Genomic DNA, 21611 nt, shown 5'->3' on the forward strand with positions numbered 1-21611 from the left:
TGCAGCCTGCTAGAGCAACCTGCTAGAGCAGTAGAGAACTGTACAGGTTTTGGTGAACAGGAGACCTTTCTCCTAAGTCGATAATGTGCAGGTGCTTGCAATGGTTTGCTGAAGTAAAGCTCCAACCCACTTTAAGTTTCTCAAAGTTAATAATGCTCTTGACAGGTGCCTCAGCGTCCAACTGGATGCCACCAATGTTCTCACCCTCCAGGTGCAGAGGTGGAGGAGTCATCTCCCCAACCATTTCTATGGGGAAGAGATTTCCTACTGGTCCTTTTCCTTGACAGTCCCCTGGAAAAATGCTACAAATAGTTAAACCACTGGTCAAGTCATTTCTTTACAAATACAACATCTGTATGTATCCTGAATTGGCAGGCAAACCACACAGATGCTGCAGGCATGATTTTAAAGACTTCTTCTCACCACTGAATGTGCAATTTTCATACAAAGTAAACATGGTGGTCAGGGATCACTAGACAATGAAAGGGTGAAAGAAAAAAAAATGTTTTTACCTCAGGAAAAAAGTGATAGAATTCTGAGATATGTGCCATCAGATGCCAAATAGACAAAAAGCATCCTGTGCAAAGGAGCAGTAATTCATAAGAGAGTGTTAAAAAGGTTCTGGGTTTTGAGATCCTTGCTCAGTGAGCAGAAACGAAAAAAAACTACCCACCTGTCACTGATGTGCATGATCGGACAGTGCAGCTACTATAAGGTTTAAAGTAGCAGTGTCCGTTGTCTAACATTACAGTTTAAGCACAGAAACCCAATCCTCTTCTCCGGGTTTTCCTTTTAAAATAAATATTTGAGTGGTGCTTTCCATCTAATTTGAAAAAATTTAAAACTGTGCCCATTGACATGTTTCTTTACAAATTACTTAAAACATTGAAAAATGTGTATGTTGAAAAAGTTTCATGGACTCCTGCATATTTGGACAGATATTCAACTGTTGCTTAGAAGGGAAAGCCCCTATCAGAAAATCGATTTTTTGTTCAGAACAAGCCTTAGCACATAATGAAATCAATGGTTAAATCCCTCATTGAGGGTTTTGTCAAAGCAGATTTATGGATATTTCTTTCATAAGTGGTTTTTGCTTTTCACATCAAGCAATCGGTTGAGCTACCTGTGTTCTTTCCTCAACCTGATTCTGTAGCAGAACAAGCTCTAAACACACTTGTTGTTAGAAAAGGCTCTACAATATCGTGTAGAAAGAACAAAAGATTTCCGTTTGACCAAGCAGCTCTTTGTTGCTTTTTCTCCACCACACAAAGGCAATCCCATTTCTAAATCAGGCATTGCAAGATGACTTGTTGAATGCATCTAAACAGGTTATACAAAAGCAAAAAGAACATTGCCAATACCCCCTAGAGCGCATTCCACCCGCAAAAAAGAGGCTACTTTGGCCTTCTTAGGGAATATTCCCTTAGCTGACATCTGTAAGGCAGCAACATGGTCTACACCGCACACATTCACCAAACACTATTGTGTAGATGTGTTAGTGAGGCAAAAAGCTAATGCAGGCCAGACAGTACTTAAAACACTTTTTGAAACAACTGCACCAGCTACAGTTTAGCTACCGCTTTGGGAGAATACTACTGTATAGTCTATGCAAAGCATGTGATCTACAGCTCACATGTCTCGAACTGAAAATGTTACTTACCCAGTAAGCATCTGTTCTTGGCATGTAGAGCTGTAGATTCACATGCGCCCACCCGCCTCCCCGGGTACCTATATCTATAGCAGTTCTTTCTTATCTTACATACATACGCCAGGACATCTCTATTCTACCTTTACTAACTCCATTTTCACCCTCTGTGGGAAAACAATCTAACAATGGAGTCGATGCCCATGCGCACTATCACCGAAAGGAGGACTCACCTACACCGTGACTGGAAAGACTTCTTCAAAGAAAAACAACTTGCAAATATCCGAACCCAACACTAGATGGCCGGAGTGTGCAAAGCATGTGATCTACAGCTCGCATGCCTCGGACATATATTTTTTTCCAGGGTCACGAGTAGGAGGTTACATATTCAGAGGTAAGTACACAAGCCATTACTTAATTGCATCATCTGGAAAGATTGTCTATTGTGAACAGGTTTAAGTGAAAATTCACTCCCAAATCAGCATTCAGAACAGAGATTTTTAGGGGAGATAGGGAAGGCAAGGAACATAGTGAAACAGGTAGGGGATTGACTAGTGATGTTGGAAAAGAACATGCAGTGGGAGCCTGAAACAAGAACCCTGTACCTTGGGCCTTTTCAGTGTGAGGACACTACTTCATTCATTCAACAAGACTTTGTAGATCTTAGGAAGCAATCTCTAAGAAGGTGCATCCCGTAGATGTTAAAAAACAAATCTAACGGAAGACATCCTAGGGCAACAGAAGACTACAGTGGCGCATGAGATATTATAGTTTCACTCTTTGCTCATAGTCATTAAAAAGCGGAACTAGTCCAATGGATCTGGTGGTAGACTGAAGTCTTATTTGAGTGTATGGTGAGAGAATGTTAGTAGACCTGAGTTTGGCACTAACTGGTCTAATCTGATTTTGATGGTAGAGAGACAATTGTTCAATTACATTTTTTTGCTGTCCTGCTGCTTTGATTTTCACCCTAGATGGGGCCTTTAGTGATAAAGCTACTTTCCTATTTAAAATATGCGGTTACACCTTTGGTGAATATCACAATAAAAAACTTTGTATTGTCTGTACAAGAAGATGTTTTTCTTCAGTCCGAGAATTTAAGACACTTTTTACAATCTACATTCTTTTTCTTCCTCTGGTCCCACCAATAACTTGCACTTGCATATGAAAGTGGCAGAATTACCCAGAGTGACAAAACGTCTGCAAAAGGGTAAACACAAACCAACTGTTCTATCTGGACCTACATCACAATACACCTCCCTCCAGACCCCAATCCACTCACCTTTTCAAAGGATGGATAGTACACTGGCTGGGGAGAAACAGTTGGGAAGCTGATGCGAAGGGCAGCCGCACTCTCTGTGTTCGGGTTGATTTGCACAGTTTCCATTGGATTCAACAGTTCTTTGTCATCTTTAAAACACAAAAGAATATTGTCAAATAGATAAAGTTCAGAAGCTCTCAGATGTACAAACAAGGTATTTCCTCATTTCGTTGGGAAGGTGTTGATTACTGAGCAATATATGTGGCAGGTAATGCTGTTCACTATGGATAACCTCAGCTTCATTTCAACTGCAATCTAATTTGATAACCAAGTTACTCCTTTGCTCACTTGATGGTCCAAAGGTAGCAAATAAACTTCAGTTAAATGTCAATTCACTGTAACATCTTACATTTACAAGTACGAAAAACAAGAGCTGTTACGATAAGGAAACATTAAAAAAAGTGTGTCTTAGCACCATCTGAGAAAACATAAAAACATAATCATGGCTTGTATGAGTAAGGCACTTAAAAACAAATTACATCTTGCCTATTCACCAATGTTCCTCTATGGAAATAGCCTCTTCTAACAATTAATCTTCGTAACTCTGAGGTTTACTTGGGAAAACAACTACTTTATTCAGCCACTGAAGCAGAATATATGATTTTTCAATATTACAAGTTCCACGCATGGCATTACCACGCGAATTTTACATCGCAAGTGGCTTTACCACGCTGGAATTTACAACGAAGGATTGTACCACGGTAGAAACGTCTTACCTGCACGTATTTCTCCAGCAGCCCCTTACTTCCATCTACCATGGAAACAAGCGTCAAAACACGTTTTCTAAAATAAAAAAAGGACTGTTTTTTTTACGTACACTGCACGTCTTTGGGGGAGGGTCATTCCTTTTACTTCATTAATACCACAGAGCGTTTTTTTAATTTATCTAACTCGCTCCTTAATTGTTATTATTTTTTGGGGGGGGAGACCCCCCCAGCCCCCCCAGCCCCCCTAGCCCCCCTCCCAACCCTGAATACCACGTCTCCCCCCAACCCACGCTGAACGTACTTTCGTGGTCAAGACGGTCGTTGAAGGCTCCCTCGTTGAAGAGACGTTTGCGGGGTAAGTGGATCGTTAAAAACATCAAGCGTGGAAAAGACACCGTTGTAAATGATGTTTCCCACTGAAGCAGAGGTAATATGAAGCTTGCTAGGATGGATTTGCTGCAAACCCCAGTTTCTCTGCAGTCCAAGGTGAAAGGATGCACAACTTACTGGGTTTCAGTTCTCATGGCTGAGATTGAAAAGGGGCCCGTCAAAGTCAATGGTGATGTTCCACAGTGCCAAAGGGGTTGTTCAGAGACATTTCCTGTTCAGGAAGAATGATTACTGAGGAGCCGGTTTAGAGGTAGGCAGACTGCCACATTCACGCTGAATGAAAACCTCCTCCAACGGCCCGAGGGAGTAGGAACCATAGGAAGTAAGAGTAAGTAAACACGCTTTTTGCAGGTTTCACTCCACTGGTTTTCCCCATTTTGACTTCTAGTCACTGGTGGTATGGCTCTGAAATGCCCTGATCGCTTCCAATCAGCATGTGCTCTGACCCATAAAATGGCCACATGGTCGATTGGCTTATACCCATTTAGCTTAGCTTAACTTAACTTAACTTACTTGAAAGTCCCTAGTATATGGTACCTGGGGTCCCTAGGACCTTTAAGTTAAAGTGTCACTCGTGGATTGCTGCCCTAGGGCGAGATGTATGACCATTCAGTTTAGCGAGTCACAAATTGCACAGAATTGCGACTCGCAATTTGTAACTCGCTAAACTGAATGTACAACAGGGTCACAGACACTGTTTGCGATTCCAGTAGACAAAGCAGGGGGTTCCCCCGTGGGTAGCTTTAGGATATGGGCAGGTAGTAGGGGGGAGAAACCAATTTAAATAGAAAGAGAGAACACCCTGCCTCAGGATATAAAGGCCCCAGCTAGAGGGTCCAACAGATATATGTAAAGGGGTGATTCGCCTAGGGGTTGACACTACACATAACAATCACATGGTCAAATCAAATAGACTATACAGTTCATGTTAGAAATATATATATTTTTTATTTTTTTTATATATAAAGATAACAAGGATATAAATATTGAGTGAAATTTTTTTTGTATCACAAGTACATATAGGTCATAAATAGGACAGACATAGATATGAGGGCAACAACAACAGGGAAGATCGTCCTACCCAGTAATGGCCACACTTCACACACACTGTTTCATTCACTTCAATCTCTACCCACTCTTTCTCATCTTGTACCATTCACCATTCATTCTACCATTCATTCTTCTAATCCTGGCGAATACAACACATAGGTGGTTAATGTGTTGTATAGATCGGGGTGTTAGTCCAGGTAGATGGTTTTAACTACGGGTCCTGATGTAGTAAGGACAATAACCGTATTCCTGGAGACACAAGCCGACGCGCGTTTCCGTGACAGGCCAGTGAGGCCGCACCTTCGTCAGGGCAAGGGGCAGTATACTGGGAGGGGCACAGGGGTAAAATTCTGAAAGATAGAGAGCAAAACAAAATTCATTTTACTTTTGTGTATATACATATGTTGCTCAAAGGACAGTTATGTGCTAACAAAATATATTCATCATGATTAATGTACAATTACACATTTCAGATATCTATAAAACTCAGGGAGTGTCTCTAGAGGGTTTGACAATGCATAGCGATCAACGGTCAATTGTAGGAGCATTGCTCCAATGTTTATCATATGGACAAAATGGTTTTCTCAAATCTTAGTAGTTTTATAGATATCTGAAATGTGTAATTGTACATTAATCATGATGAATATATTTTGTTAGCACATATCTTTCAGATTTTTACCCCTGTGCCCCTCCCAGTATACTGCCCCTTGCCCTGACGAAGGTGCGGCCTCACTGGCCTGTCACGGAAACGCGCGTCGGCTTGTGTCTCCAGGAATACGGTTATTGTCCTTACTACATCAGGACCCGTAGTTAAAACCATCTACCTGGACTAACACCCCGATCTATACAACACATTAACCACCTATGTGTTGTATTCGCCAGGATTAGAAGAATGAATGGTAGAATGAATGGTGAATGGTACAAGATGAGAAAGAGTGGGTAGAGATTGAAGTGAATGAAACAGTGTGTGTGAAGTGTGGCCGTTACTGGGTAGGACGATCTTCCCTGTTGTTGTTGCCCTCATATCTATGTCTGTCCTATTTATGACCTATATGTACTTGTGATACAAAAAAATTTTCACTCAATATTTATATCCTTGTTATCTTTATATAAAAAAAAATATATATATATATATTTCTAACATGAACTGTATAGTCTATTTGATTTGACCATGTGATTGTTATGTGTAGTGTCAACCCCTAGGCGAATCACCCCTTTACATATATCTGTTGGACCCTCTAGCTGGGGCCTTTATATCCTGAGGCAGGGTGTTCTCTCTTTCTATTTAAACTGTTTGCGATTCCCAATGGGGTTGCAAATTGCATGCCTCATCAATATTCATGAGGCAAGCGCAATTTGCGACCCTTTCGGAAATGGCTAGCACTCAGAGGGATGTTGGCCTGCCGAGGTCAGCAGACCACCATGTCTGTGACTTCTTTTTCAATAAAGCAGTTTGTTTTTTTTTAAATGCAGGCAGTTTTCCTTAAAGGAAAACGGGCTGCATTTAAAAAAAGAAAAATTAAACTTTTCAGTTTAATTTTTTAAGGGCAGGCAGTGGGCACTGGGACCACTGCCTGCTCTTAAATTATTTTTTCACACCCATTCACAAAGTGGAAGGGGTTCCTTCCCGTTTGCAAGTGGTTTATCACGTAATTGAAGTAGGTGGTAAACTGCAAGTGTTGGGGTTAGAGTCGCTATTAGGAAGGGACGCCCATTGGCACGCACCTTCCTAATAGTGAGTCGCAAATGCTGTTTTGCGAGTCAGTGAGATGCAAAATAGTGTTTGTGCATACTACCGCTGATTTTTGCGTCACAAACGGGTTGATTTCCCTTTTGAGACCGCAAAAAAAGGTTGTACATCTGGGCCTAGGTGTACCACCACGATTATAACAAAGTAAAACATGTCTATCAGACTCCAGGGCAGACTGGTAGAAGAGTTTAAACTGTTAACTTGACTTTGCCATTGAAAGTAATTACGAAGCCCAAACTACGCTCTTTAATGTGTATAAGTCACCCCTTCAGCAGGCCTACCGAGTCCTAAGGGCAGGGTGAAGAACATTAAAAAGAATATTTGTTTTACATATTATAACAGCAAAGAATCCAATTGTTGTTATTTCTGTAAGAGAGGCTGGTAGCCCCATTAGCAAGTACAGACACTTCAGCCCTGCTAACTTCTGATTGGAACTAGTGAGGTGGGTACTTCAAGGTATCAAAAGAATCAGTGCATTAATCCGATTAAATGGTTAAATCGAATTTAATTATATTGATGAGCAAAGTGCAACTTTGGTAAGTTGCCAATGTTTTCATTGACCGTTTAGGACTTCACACAAAGACTTCCTTCCAGACTGGCAGCAGGAACAGAGTGGGTAAACAGTTGCCAAACCAGTTTCCCCACGGGTGTGTAGCCCAAAGGTGGTCATACCCCTAGAGTGGGCTACCAAACTTCACACACAGAATAGAGCACTCTGGGATAGCTTTATGCCACACTTCAAAGAATGTTGTCATCAGGCCGGTGGGATCTAAGTAATCTATTGGTTAGTGACCGCAAACTCCTCTAAGGGCACTTTCTGGGAATAAAAGGGGACCCTTGGTCGCCATAACTCAAATCTTGCTTGGACTGGAGAAGAGGACTGAAGAAGGATTGCCCTGCGACTCTGGACTACGCAAAAAAGAAGCAACACCGAAAATGAACTGCATTGGGTGCTCCTTGGACTAGCGAAGGAAGGACTGCACCTGCTGTATCCTGCTTGTGGAGAAGTCGTCCACCGAGCCCAGCCAGAAGCAGAGACTCCAAGAGTCAGTTGGCTGACTATCTGTTCACAGCACAGTGCCACAAAAGCTGTAGATGCCTGTTGGTAGCCAGGCTGTCACTCTTCATCGCAGTACAGCTCGCAAGACCAAGAACTAAACACTCAAAAGTTGAAACTGAGGGGTGGTCCAACATGGCGGACGCACCTTAAGTTAGCTCCCCGTAGCCCTACAAAATCCTATATTAATCCTGCCGCATCAGCGTGCCTATTTCCATCTGGCACCCTCTACAGCTTTTCGTAATACTTCGCAGCCACTTGGGTGCTTCTTACAAGGCCTGTGGCAGTGAGCAGACTGGGGCATGGACCGCTGGCCTTGGAGTGAACGACACGCCGGACTGAGCGACACACCTCTGAGTGGGCTGCAGCGCACCCGGAGACGATCAAGACTGCTCTCTGCCCAGGCAAGTGGTGGCGACCCTACTACGATGTTGCGGCGCACTGCGTGCCTAGAGGCGCGACATCCCATTGTCACTATCGGCACCTTGACATGGATCTCGCTTGCCTTTTCAAGCCACAGAATGGGTGCGGTCTGGCCACTTTGGGGCCTAAGAGCGGTGAGTGAGAGGGGTGACGCCCTCCCCACCGGGCTGCGGTCTCCCTGTGGGGAACTTGGCTGATGCAAGAGACCCTGCCTGATGGGACCCGCAGCTGGCCAGTGACACGGACGGCCGGATTGGAGCAGCAGATCCCCGTCCTGGGTGATGCCGGATACCCAGACCTCAGCGGCCATATCGGGCCATGGCACCCTCTGGACCAGAGTCCCGCGCTGCTAGGGGTTTACAGCTATACTGCTGGACCTGCTGTGGTGCATCCCTGACGGGGGAGAGCCCAGGGCCTGATCTGCGAGGATCGGTGAGGCCTGGCCCGGGACTGTGCTGATGCGGGACCGGGAGTGAGTGCTCTCTTTCCTCTGCCTCCACCCTCCCACCTTCCTCAGAGTGCAGCCCTGATAACATTCAGCGGGGTGCCGGGACCAACGCTGCCGTGGCGAGAAGCCCCGCCTGACCTCGGGGTACTATTTAGGGTGGACTTTGGACATCCTGTGATCACCCCCTCCGATTTCTACAATACCACGGCTCCGAACCAAACAATTAGCTTTACTGGTTGCGCAGGGTGACTTGCATGGGGGACTGGTGCCCCCCTGCTGATCCGCTGTTGGACAAGGGACCCCCGCGGGGAGGGCTGGCGGCTAACTATCGCCTGACGGCAGCGGAGACGCCCAGTGGTGGGGGTGCTGTCAAGGAGTCCTAGCAAAGGTGTCCCTGTGGCACACTGACTACGTACTGCTTGCCCGCCCCGCCTCAGGTCCCTGGTTGAAAACCCCAGGACTGACTAAGAGGAAACTGTGATCCTCTCTGGAACTGAAGCACAGGAGCGGGCAACGGTACCCGCTAAGGGGAGTAGGAATGCCCTCTCGTGGAGGTGGCGCGGCTAGGTCTCGGTGCAGCTTGTGGATGTGGTGCCTTCCTCCGACTATCGCTCCCGGCCACACCATTGGCGTGATCAGGCTAGAAACATCAGCTCCACGAATGCCTTGAGGAACTGGGGCATGACTATGCCCAGAGGTGACCGCATACGTCTCCAGACAAATTGGTGAAGGACAAATTGCCCAGCGCCACCTCAAAACAATGCATAACAGTTAAATTCACAGGCGATGTGGTCCAGCCGCTCGACCCTGGAACTTAGCGACACCTACACCTGACAATGCAGAGACATGCCGGAGGCTAAGATCGGCGCTGTCGGCTCTGATCTTATGCTACTTCGGCAAGAGCACCGAAATGCGGGGCAGCGTATTACCGAATCGGAATCTCGAATTTTGACAGTGGAAGCCACGGTAACCACCCACCAAAAGAAAGTTTCCAATCGCTTTAGGGTGTCCTATCAATCACAGACACACTTCTTTGAGACACCTGAGGAGGTGTTCAATTGGACAACGAAGCTGTGAAACTGAAGCCGCATACTCCACCCAGGACAGACTCCGACACTTTATCTGGGGGTCCCGGCCAAGATCTCCCCAGGACAGGTGGCAAGCAACGTCGTTGGTCGCGATCCAAAAGACTATACAAAACTCACAGTGAATCCTGCATGTGCGCGATGAAGGGTCAACTGGTGCGAACAGCATCCTAACCCACATCTGCAGAGCCCTATATGGACACTTACTAAAATTGACGGCAAGAATACAAGGGCTACCTTTGTACATACATCCCATTGGTTTTAAGACACTTTAATGACCAAGGAATGTTCATTGGGATCCATTGGCAGGGAGTTGATCCAACCCCCCGATGCTTCAACGTTATTGAGGTGGGAGGAAGGGTAAGGGGGTTAATGGAAAGTTAGGAATATACTACTTACCAGTATGCATCTGTTCTTGGCATGTAGGGCTGCTGACATTCATATCTGTGCATAGATCGCCACCTAGTGTTGGGTCCGGATGATTGCACATTGTTGTCCTGGAAGAGTCTTCGAAGTATCACGAGATAGGTGGCTCCTCCCTTGGATTACAGTGCGCATGGGCATCCTCTCCATGCTCATATTGTTTTTCGACATTGTGGCAGAGATGGAGTATAGTACAGTAAGAGATGTCCATGCAAAGAGTGAATGCTACAGCTGCAACAGGCAACGGGGAGGCGGGTGGGCGATATGAATGTCAGCAGCCCTACATGCTAAGAACAGATGCATACTAGTAAGTAGCATATTCCGTTCGAGGCATGTGGGCTGCTGAATTCATATCTGTGCATAGAATGTATAGCAGTATCTCCCCTATCGGTGGCTCTCTGTGTCAGCTGCAGCAGTCTGTAAAAGAGTTTTGAGAAAAGCCTGTCCTACAGCAGCTTGCTGTTTGGAATGTACATCTACACAGTAGTTTTTTGATGAATGTATGTATGGTTGTCCATGTGGCTGCTCTACAAATTTCGTGTAAAGGAATATTTCCCAGGAAAGCCATGGATGCCCCTAGTTTGCGTGTAGATTGCGCCCTAGGGGGAACGGTTAAGGTGTGTTTTGCCTTTAAGTAACATATCTGAATGCACTTAACGATCCATCTGGCTATACCTGATTTAGAAATAAGGCTGCCTTTGTGTTGTGGTGAGAAAGCAACAAACAACTGTTTTGTTTTTGGAAATGCCTTAGTTCTATCTATATACTATAGCAGAGCTCTTTTGACATCTAGAGTATGCAAGGCCCTTTGAGCAACTGTCTGTGGGTTTTGAAAGAACACCAGCAGGTCTATTGTTTGATTTGTATGGAACTGGGATACCACTTTTGGCATGAATATAGGGTTTGTTCTGAGAACTACTCTATTTGCATGTACTTGAATGAATGGCTCCTGAAAAGTTAGGGCTTGCAGCTCACTAACTCTTCTAAGTGAAGTTATGGCAATAAGGAAAGCCACTTTTCAAGTAAGAAATTGTAGTTCGCATGAGTGTAGTGGTTCAAAAGGTGGTCCCATAAGTCTGGTTAAAACGATGTTCAGATTCCAGACTGGTGAAGGTGGGTGCCTTGGGGGAATTACTCGTTTAAGTCCCTTCATAAATGTTTTAATTGCTGGCACTCTAAAAAGTGAAAGGTGTTGCCTGTTTTGGAGATATGCTGCTAACGCAGCTAGATGTATCCCGATGGATGAGTAGGCTGAATTGCAACGTTGTAGGTGCAAGAGATAGCAAGTGATGTTTTGTGTCGAAGCGTCTAATGGGTTTATGTCGTTATTACTGCAGTAAATGACGAATAGTTTCCACTTAGCCGCATAACATGCCCTGGTAGTGGGTCATCTTGCCTCTTTGATAATATTCATGCAGCCTGGAGGCAAGTTTAGGTATCCAAACTCTAGGATCTCAGGAGCCAGATCGCAAGGTTGAGTTGTTGCGGGTCTGGGTGTTGGATTTCTCCACGGTTCTGAGTTAGAAGTCTGGGTGTTAGTTGCAGTCTTTGATGAGGCACCACTGACAGTTCTAGGAACGTCGTGTACCATGGTTGTCTCGCCCATGTGGGAGCAACTAGGATAAGCGTCAGTGAATGTTGGCGCATTTTGAGTGCCACTAGCGGTATTAATGGAGCTGGGGGAAAAGCGTACGCAAATTTGCCTGACCAGTTCATCCATATCGGATTGCCCTGCGACTGCGGATGTGGGAACCTGGCGGCAAAGTACTGGAATTTTGCGTTTTCACTTGTGGCAAACAGATCTATCTCCAGTTGTCCCCATTTCCGGAAGAATGGTTGGAGCACATTGGGGTGAATCTCCCATTCGTGCATCTGTTGAATGTGCCTGCTGAGCAGGTCGTCCATCTGATTGTCTTTGCCTGGAAGGTGTTCTGCCATGAGAAACATGTTCCTTTGAATGGCCCATTTCCACATGCTTTGAGCCAGATGCGACAGCTGTGGGGAGTGTGTCCCTCTTTGTTTTTGAATATAATACATCGCTGTCATGTTGTCCGTCCGGATCAACACAGTCTTGTTGCATAAGTGTTTTTTGAATGCTTTTAGTGCTAGGAAGATCGCCATCAACTCCAGAAGGTTGATGTGCATTTTTTCTGTTGTATAGTCTAAAGTCCCTGAACTGTGTAATGCAGGACATGGGCTCCCCAGCCTAGCAGGGATGCGTCCGCTGTCATCACTATTTGTGGGACAGGCTCTTGGAACAGTCGTCCTTTGCAAAGGTTTTGTGGATTCCACCAATGCAGAGAGTTTTATGCTTGACTGGTCACCAACACTAGGTCCTGTGATTGGCCTTGAGCCTGGTTCCACTGTCTTGCTAGGCATTCCTGAAGCAGACGCATGTGTAACCTGGCATGAGGGACTATGAATATGCACGAGGCCATCATGCCTATGAATTGCATAAACACTTGAGCTAGTAAGGAGTGTTGGGGTGTGAACCTTTGGATTAACGTTTGCATTTGGTTTATTCGTGCTGCGTTCGGATATGCCTTTGATGCTAGTGTATCTATTGTTGCTCCCAGGTACTGTTGGACGTGGGAGGGTTGCAGGTGCGACTTCGAGTAGTTTAGCAAGAGGCCTAGGCTGTGCAGGAGATGAATGGTCTTTGACATGTGGCTGGCACATTGCTGGGCTGATGGCGCGTGTATTAGCCAATCGTCCAGATATGGGTACACATGAATGTGTTGTCTCCTGAGATGTGCCGCCACTGTTGCTAGGCATTTGGTGAACACACGTGGAGCTGTTGTTACACCGAATGGTAGGACTTTGAACTGGTAGTGCTGTCCTTAAATAGTAAACCTTAGATACTTTCTGTGAGCAGGGTGTATTGGTATATGAAAGTATGCGTCTTTGAGGTCTAGAGTTGCTAGGAAATCTCCCTGGCGAATCAGCGGTAAGACTTGTTGGAGAGTGAGCATATGAAAGTGCTCAGACAGAATGTACCTGTTGAGGGGCCTGAGGTCTAAAATTGGTCTGAGAGAACCATCCTTTTTCGGAATGAGTATAGTGAGTATACTCCTGTTCCTTGATGTTGGAGTGGGACTGGTTCTATGGCCCCCTTTTGTAGCATACTGATGACCTCTTGCTGCAGTAATGTTATATGTTCCTGCGACATTGGACGGTGCACGGGTGGTATGTTGGGTGGTGTTGACGTGAGTTCTAGGCAATAGCCATGCTGGATAATTTGCCTTACCCACCTGTCTGTAGTGATGTTTAACCAGACTGGCAGGAATTGTTGTAGTCTTCCCCCGACCGGTGTTATATGGTCTGGGGGTAGTGCCAATAAGTCACTGTTTGGTGTTAGTGGAGGATCTATTGGCATTGCCTCCACGACCCCTGCCCTTTGTGTTAATTCCTCTGTATCCACCCCTGTTCGTGTTTTTATTGTATGTGGATTGCGTATTAGTTTTGTAAGTGGAGGATTGCTGCGATGTGTTACCTCGTGCCATTCCTCTATAACTGGAGCGACGAAAGGAGCCTCTGTGTTGTTGGAACTGAAGGGCTCCCATGGACTTTGCGGTTTCGTTGTCCTTTTTCATTTTGTCCAGAATTGAGTCAAATGCTGGACCAAACAAAAAATCTGGATTTATAGGCTGGTTAAGAATTGTGGCCTGTACTTCATTTTTGAATCCAGATATGCGAAGCCATGCGTGCCTTCTAAGCAGTACGCTTGTGTTAATAGATCTGGCAGCTGTATCTGCCGCATCTAGAGCACACTTAATGGAGGCATTGGTGATGAGCTTTCCGCTCCTGTATAAGTTCATCTGCCTGCTCTTTGTAAGGCTCGGGTAAATGTTGGAGAAGTCCCTCTAAAGTATCATGGTGTGCCCTGTCATATCTGGCCAGCAAGGCCTGTGTATTGGCTATTCTCCATGAGTTTGCTGCTTGAGCTGCTACTCCCTTGCCTAATGCTTCTTAGATCTTAGACTCCTTGTCAGGAGGAGGAGCCTCTCCAGTTGTTTGTGAATTTGCAAGCGTTCGTGCGTTGGATACCACCAATGAGTCTAAAGGCAGTTGTCCCCTGATGTATGTAGGGTTTACTGGTACAGCCCTATACTTCTTCTCTATTCTAGGGTTGTTGACACGTGCCCTAGCAGTGTCTTTGAAGATGTCATTTGCGTGCTTTAGGACGCCCTTTAACATGGGGAGTGTTTTGACACGTCTTTCTGATGTTGCCAGCGTGTCAAATAGAAAGTCCTCTTCTATAGCATCAGAATGCATGTCTACATTATGGTAGCTTGCAGCTCTGTCTATTAAGGAGTTAAAAGCCACTGTGTCTTCTGTGGGTGATGGCTTAGCTGGGTATACAGTAGGGTCTGTAATGGGTAGAGCCCCCTCATTGTCTGGCTCACCTCCATCCCCCCATGGTTGTGTATTGGGGTCTACATATGGGTTTTGTATATCTCCAAAACCCCCATCTGCATCTTGATCTTCATCTAGGTTGTAGTCAGAGCGTGCAGGTGAGTGTGGTGTGTATGGAGTAGCAGGCATAGCTGGAGACATAGGTTGGAAAAGAATAGGAGAGGTAGCACAGTCTCTCTTCTTTTTGAGTGGAATTTTTGAAAAGCCTTCACTTGGCACTGGTCTTTTTTTCCTTGTATAAACAGTCACTTTCCCAGTATTTGGGTCAATATATAGTTTTGACTGATCTTCTGTGGATGGGTCTGGATGGATGATCTCCTCTTCCACAGTTTTTTGCCTTGGCGCCGTAGTTTTTGGTTTGCCCTTTTTCGGTTTGATGCCTTTACTCAGTTCGACCGCTTTTGGTGCCTGGATCGGTTTTTGAGGCTTGCCGACAGGTTTTGTCGGTCCGACGTCTTTTAAAGGTTTCACCACAGTTTTCGGACTGAGCGGTTTCGTCGGTTCGGTAACCTGTTTAGGTGTTAGAGGTGTCTTCGGAGCCTGCTGTTTTGGCTTGATGCCCCTTTTTGGATCGATGGTCTTCGGCTCGACCGATCTTGTGTGGTCTACTTTAGGTTTTGGTTTCGTTTCGACGACCGCCTTCGGCGTAGCCCTTTTGCCTTCGTCGACAGCCTTCTTTTGTTTTTCGACTGTCGAACCCGATTTGCTCGAGTCGACAGGCTTTGGCTTTGAGGTCGATTTGATGGCCTTTGGCTTCGAGATCGATTTAACGGCTTTGGCTTCGAAGGTGTTGATGGAACGGTGGCCTTCGGGTCGGCGCCCTTTGGCTTAATCACCTTCGGTTCGAAGACGTTCGGTCCGAAGACTATCGTGTCGATGAGTTTCGGTTTCGATGGATCTGGCCTTGGAATACGTGTCTCAGAAGGCTCTTTTTGTATGTTCTTAGCCGGGCGGTATGGCGGGGCTGTAGAACCAGTATCTTGATCTTGGCTAAGGCCTGTTGGCGATGCCTCGACCTGAGTCTCTGATATAGGTGTATTGTCTGTATGGGGCGGTGTACTCACGGTTCGCCCCTCGTCGTTATCGGAGTCGTCTTCGACAACTACGATGTCTTTTTTTTTTTTTTAATCTTTTTATTAACATTTTTTACATAATAAATACATTCCCTCCCACCCCTCCCCCGTCACCCTGACCAAGACCATGTCATAAAGAAACGACTTATTACATTCATAAATCTGAAATTAATACATTACGATTCGCATTTCCTAAGCATAGAAAGAGAAAAAGAAATGAACAAACAGAATACAATCATAAATGTCTCTGAATCCACAACAAGATAGGTGCCCAGATCTGCATGCCCCTTAATCTTTTTTTAGCTCCTTTGTTCCTATAGATTGCCATTTCCAGGCTGCAGGTCGCTAATAGTCTAGCCCTCCATTGTTGGAATGCCGGTGGGTTAGGATCTAGCCATGCAGAGGCGATACTAAGTCGGAATATTGCCATAGCCACAAATATCAATCCCTGTATATTTAACTGCTGTTCACCATTCGCTACCCCCAGCATGATTTCCTCTGTTGAAACTTCTACTCTTGTTTGGCATACTTCAGAAAGAAATTCTGACATATCTTTAATCAAGCCGGAGAGCATGTTACAAGTGGCAAACATATGAACAATATCAGCCCCATAGAGTGCACAGCGAGGACACGTAGTTCCCTTCCCTGTTCCCCATTTGGCGATTTTCTTAGGTGTGTAATACAGGAAAAAAAATGTTTTATAAAATTGTGCTTGTAGCTTTATCGACATTAACGAGTTTTGGGCTAAATCATAAGCCATGCGGGGGATTGTAATATGGACTCCCAGCAGAGCCTGCCAAGCAGTGCATTGTTTATCCATATCATCTGGGGAGGCTAGATTCAATATTTCATAAATTTCCCCAATCCTGGAGGTAATTTCTTTACATAAATTATCAATCAATTGATTATTCTGAAAATTCTCCCGCCCGCCAGTTTTCTTTAATAAGAAATCCCTGACCTGCAGAAACTTAAAGAAGTCCCTATGGCTAATATTATATTCCTCATGTAGGTCTTCAAACATCTTGAGACAGCCTTGTTTATAAAAACAGCCCAGCTGCACCACCCCTACCGAGGCCCATCTGTTCATACAGCTATCGTGAAATATAGGGGGTAGATCGTTATTGCTGTTCACTGGCGTATAAAATGAAAATCGCCCCAACCCCAAAATCTTACGGACATTACACCATACTTTATAAACACCTACAATAGTTTTAAACTTGACTTTCTTGAAGTAGCTATCGTTGGTATGTCGCCAAAAACAACCAGCGCAATCTTCTCCTAGTATAAGTTCTTGAGGTGACGGGATCTCTAGGTTAATACCATCAAGTGAAATCAGTTTAACGCAATATTTCAGGACGGTGGCCCAATAATACAGCTTAAAGTTAGGTAGAGATAACCCTCCTCTTTCCTTTGGTAATACCAGCCGTTTAAGGGCCCTTCGGGGTTTCTTATATCCCCAAATAAAGCTTGAAAGCATAGATTCAATAATCCTAAAGATTTTGGGGGAGAACTCAAGGCAAATGGTCCTGAAGAAGTATAAAAAACGGGGCAAAAAAAGCATCTTAATCAGATTACAGCGGCCCCCTATGGTCAAATGTAGGTTATCCAGTCGGGCCAACTCTTTCTTAGTCCGAGAGATCAACGGGTTTAGGTTGATATCCACAATATTTTGAATTTTTGCACTTATTGTAACACCTAGGTAAACGGCCTCCTCCGTCACTCTTGCATCTACCATCACAATCTTATTATTGAGTACAATCTGGGTTTTGTTGGAGTTCAATTTATATCCAGATACTAATCCGTACAGGTGTGCCTCTTCTTCAATCACTGGCATGGCTAAATTAGGATCACTAGTGACAAGCGCAATATCATCGGCGTATGCCAAAATTTTTGTGTTATAATTACGTATTTGAATCGGTGGTATAGATACACAATTGTCTAACCACCGAATAAAAGGATCAATATAGATCGCGAACAACAGAGGTGAGCATGGGCAACCCTGTCTGGTTCCTCTTGTGATCGCAAAATTCTCTGACAGGAGCCCATTAACCAATACTTTAGCACTTGGCTTATTATATAGCCCTTGGGTAGCCATGATGAATCTGTTATTGATTCCACAATGAGACATTGCCGCCCATAAAAACCTCCAGGAGACCCTATCGAACGCTTTCTCCGCGTCAAGGAGGATAAGCGCCATAGGGTCTCCTGTTGACTCTGTATAATCAAATAGCGAGATCACCCGTTGAACGTGGTCAGTTGTTGACCGTCCTGGTATAAACCCATGTTGATATTTGGAGACTATTTTATTAATTATTGGGGCCAGTCTAGCTGCTAGAAGTTTCGAATAAATTTTTGAATCTCCATTAATCAGGGTAATTGGACGATATGAACCTAAATCAAGTGGATTTTTGTTTTTTTTCAGGAAGACCACAATCTTAGCTTCAGACCATGAGGAGGGAGGGGTCCCTCCCTGAAATATATGAGCAAATAAGGCAATCATTACTATTTTTAATTGATCAGCAAATTTCAGATAGAACTCTGATGGAATCCCGTCCAGTCCTGCCGCTTTCCCACTATTTAGCGCATTTAAAGAGAGCAGGATCTCATCCCAATTAGGTAACTCATCCAGCATTTCCTGATCTTCCTTCTTGAGCATGGGCCCCGGATTTACATCCAAATATAAATCTGGGTCCTCAAGCCCCACAATGGGTTCTGTATAGAGTTCTTGATAGAATCTCTGAAATACGGCCCTTACTTCGTTTGGTTCAGTCTTTAAGCCTAATCTGGGGTCCTGAATTTCTTTGATAGTGCTTGCTGATGCCACTTCTCTAGTGCGCACCGCCAGCTGATGCCCAACAAGTTCGCTCAGCTCGTACACTTTCTCCTTATTAACTGATGCTTTAATGATGGCCTTTTCTACTATTATTTCTGTGATAAAATTTCTTGCGATGGCTACCTGAGCCAATGCATTGTCCAGCACTTGGCCCTGTTGGGCTGCAGCGATCAGATCCTCCTCGGCTTTACCCAGGTTAAGTTGTAGTACAGCTAAGCGGAGTTTCCCTTCCTTATTAGACCTAAGCGAGAATTGCAGTGTCTCGCCTCTTATGCCCGCTTTTAGAGCATCCCAAACTATAGCTACGGGAGCACTTCCAAAATTATCTGCTATAAAACCCGGGATCCACCCCCTCATGTGTTGACAATAATTTGCATTCTTTAGCAGAGCCCGTTCAAAAGTCCAGGTAGTAATTGGACGTTTATTCAAAGTATAAGATAAGTTCAGAATTAGAGGGTTATGGTCCGATAATAAACGCGGAAGTTTATCTACCGTACATGCAGCTTTCAATGAATTTGACATAAACATGTAATCTAATCTAGCATGTCGCGAATGTGGATATGAATAGAACGTAAAGCCAGGATCTCCACTGTGATTATGTTGCCACCCATCTATTAGGCCATGTACCATACACAGATCTTTAAGTGCCCGAAAAACTCTAGGTTTCCTACCGTGATATTTAAATTCCAGCCCCATTGTCCAGTCACTGGGGAGATGTAAGTTAAGATCCCCGCAAACTATGAGAGGTAGGGGCCAGTGAGTTAACTCATTAGAAACATATGTAAGCGTCTCGGGTTCATCACAAACACTCCCATAAATGGTACAGATTGTCATTTTATTCAGTCCATTATTATACTTGCATTCGGCGATTCCCCATCTACCAAATTTATCAGAAAGTACTCGGTCAAATTGGAGCCCCACACCTTTTGCTAAAATTGCCACCCCCTTAGTTCGGACTCCCTGTGTCGAGGCGGTGATAAGGTTATACCCCAATGATTTCAATAAGAAATGCTGAGAACCTTCAATATGAGTCTCTTGTAAGCAAACAATATTAGCTTCCATTAATTGCAGCCCTGCCGCTACCTTCTGCCTTTTTTTAATATCATTGAGGCCACATATATTTAGTGAAGCAATTTTCAACTTAGCCATAATATCATGAATATTATTATCATTTGCCTTGTATCATATCCATGTCCAATTTTCTTGGTCATTACAGAATTATCTGGCACCATTGTGACAAAGTCTTTTCTATCCTTCATATGCTTGGAATATCTTGGTCCTATACTTCCCCCCACTACTCCCTTATCCCACCCCTGATTCCCCCCACCAACCCCCCCCTTACCATCCTATGAGGCATCCTAGGTCCTGGGTCCTAGTTGTGGGCGTCCGTATGATCAGATCGCCACAGAGGACCCCGTGGCCTGAGCAGGTTGATGGAATATAGTGTTTCCCAGAGTCTTTATACTTGTTCAGATAACCTTACAAAATTTTGCTTTATAAGCTTGTATTCTTCTCCACCCCATTTTACCCTTCTAGTGATTCCCCATACTTCCAAACCTTAACTCTTTCTAAGGCTGTTTAGGACAGCTAAGTTCAATGACCATCTCTTTCCACAGTTCCTTTAAGTGTGTTTTTTTTTTTTTTGTTTTTTTTTTTTATTCTGTTCCTGAATTTCGTGTCCCAGTTTTTGAAATTTCTCTTAAGTAGTCCTCGGCCTGAACTTCGCTAGTAAAGCTTCTTGTTGAGCCCTTGAATATGATTTTCAGCCGTGCCGGGTTTTGTAAAAAAACTGTCGCTCCAATTTTTTCAAAAGGCGCGAAAAGTTGGCGCATTTTCCATCTTCGCTCAACGGTGGTGTGGGCGAAATCTGGTCTTACAAAAAACTTAAACCCTTTGTATTCCCTTTGGCTTGTAGGTCTGGCAAGATTATAGATTGTTTCACGAAGAAGGAAGTTTCCAAAATGGACCAGCATGGCCCTGGGATATTGGCGTTGCTTATGGGCGTGTTTTGGTAGCATCAAAGGAAAGCGATGGGCACGCTGTGTCTCTCTATCCATATCCCAGGCCTCCAATTCCGGGAACGCTGTTTTGAGTATATTGATCATTGTCCCTCTAGCGTCATTTCCTTCAAAATTTTCTGGGATACCAAGAAACCTTAGATTATTCCGTCTGGATCTGTTCTCGTGATCTTCGACTTTTGCCATGAGGTCTTTTATTATTCCATCCTGCTCCTTTTCTGTTTTTTGCAGTTTGGCGACGTCAGTTTCCAAATTTTCCGTGCGAGTTTCTACTGCGGCCATTCTTTCTGAGATCTCAGTACATATGTTGCCGACTTTTTTAACCGCGCCTTGCAATTTTTCAATGGCAGCCCGGTTCCTTTGGCTATCTTTTTTGACATCCATATGAAAATTCTTTATTGAGCTCAACACTTCACTCAATGAGGGCTCTGCTGTTATTCCAAGGCTGCCTCTGTTTCCTGTTGTTTTTTGGCTTCCCACTTCTATCTCATCCAAGCTGTGGTTTTGACGTGGTGTTTCTCCCAATGATTTTGAAATCGGGCTTCTTCGTGCGGAATTCGTTCTGGCTTTGGCGTGATCCGTATTAGTGCCTGGATCTGTTGTCTCTTCATTAGGAGGATTACATTCTCTTTTGCGTCTCGTCCTCTTTTTCCCCCGTTTTTTCCTGGAGTTTGTTTCACTGGGTTTTCTCGATTCGTGAGAGCCAGAGACCTCCGAGGATAAGGTCCCGATTTGTAGGACTGGACTTGCTCTACTTGTGTCACTTAATTCGCTTGATTCACTTGAAATGGACATCCCTGTTTCGTAGATGTCCGAATCAGAATCTTCCTCGGAAAATGATTTATTTCCTAAATGTAGATCTCTCCCTCGTGGAAGCATTTGGGAACTAAGAGAAGAAGAGGGATGTTCGATATTTAGAACGCCCATAGGGTACATCTTGCTTTGGTCTGATTGCTCCCCTTGCTTAGTTTT

General features: G+C 44.5%; 1 protein-coding gene across 2 annotated transcripts in view; it reads right to left on the reverse strand.

Annotated features, from left to right (window-relative positions):
- Positions 1-21611, reverse strand: part of PIK3CD (phosphatidylinositol-4,5-bisphosphate 3-kinase catalytic subunit delta) — a 766219-nt gene that overhangs the window by 300944 nt on the left and 443664 nt on the right. For both annotated transcript variants that reach the window (XM_086921389.1, XM_086921391.1), the window contains exon 11: positions 2928-3055. In XM_086921389.1, the coding sequence (XP_086777515.1) occupies positions 2928-3055 (128 nt within the window). The remainder of the gene's footprint in view (positions 1-2927; positions 3056-21611) is intronic.

This window comes from Lissotriton vulgaris, chromosome 5 (genome assembly GCF_964263255.1).
Source record: "Lissotriton vulgaris chromosome 5, aLisVul1.2, whole genome shotgun sequence".
In the NCBI taxonomy this organism is placed as follows: domain Eukaryota; kingdom Metazoa; phylum Chordata; class Amphibia; order Caudata; family Salamandridae; genus Lissotriton; species Lissotriton vulgaris.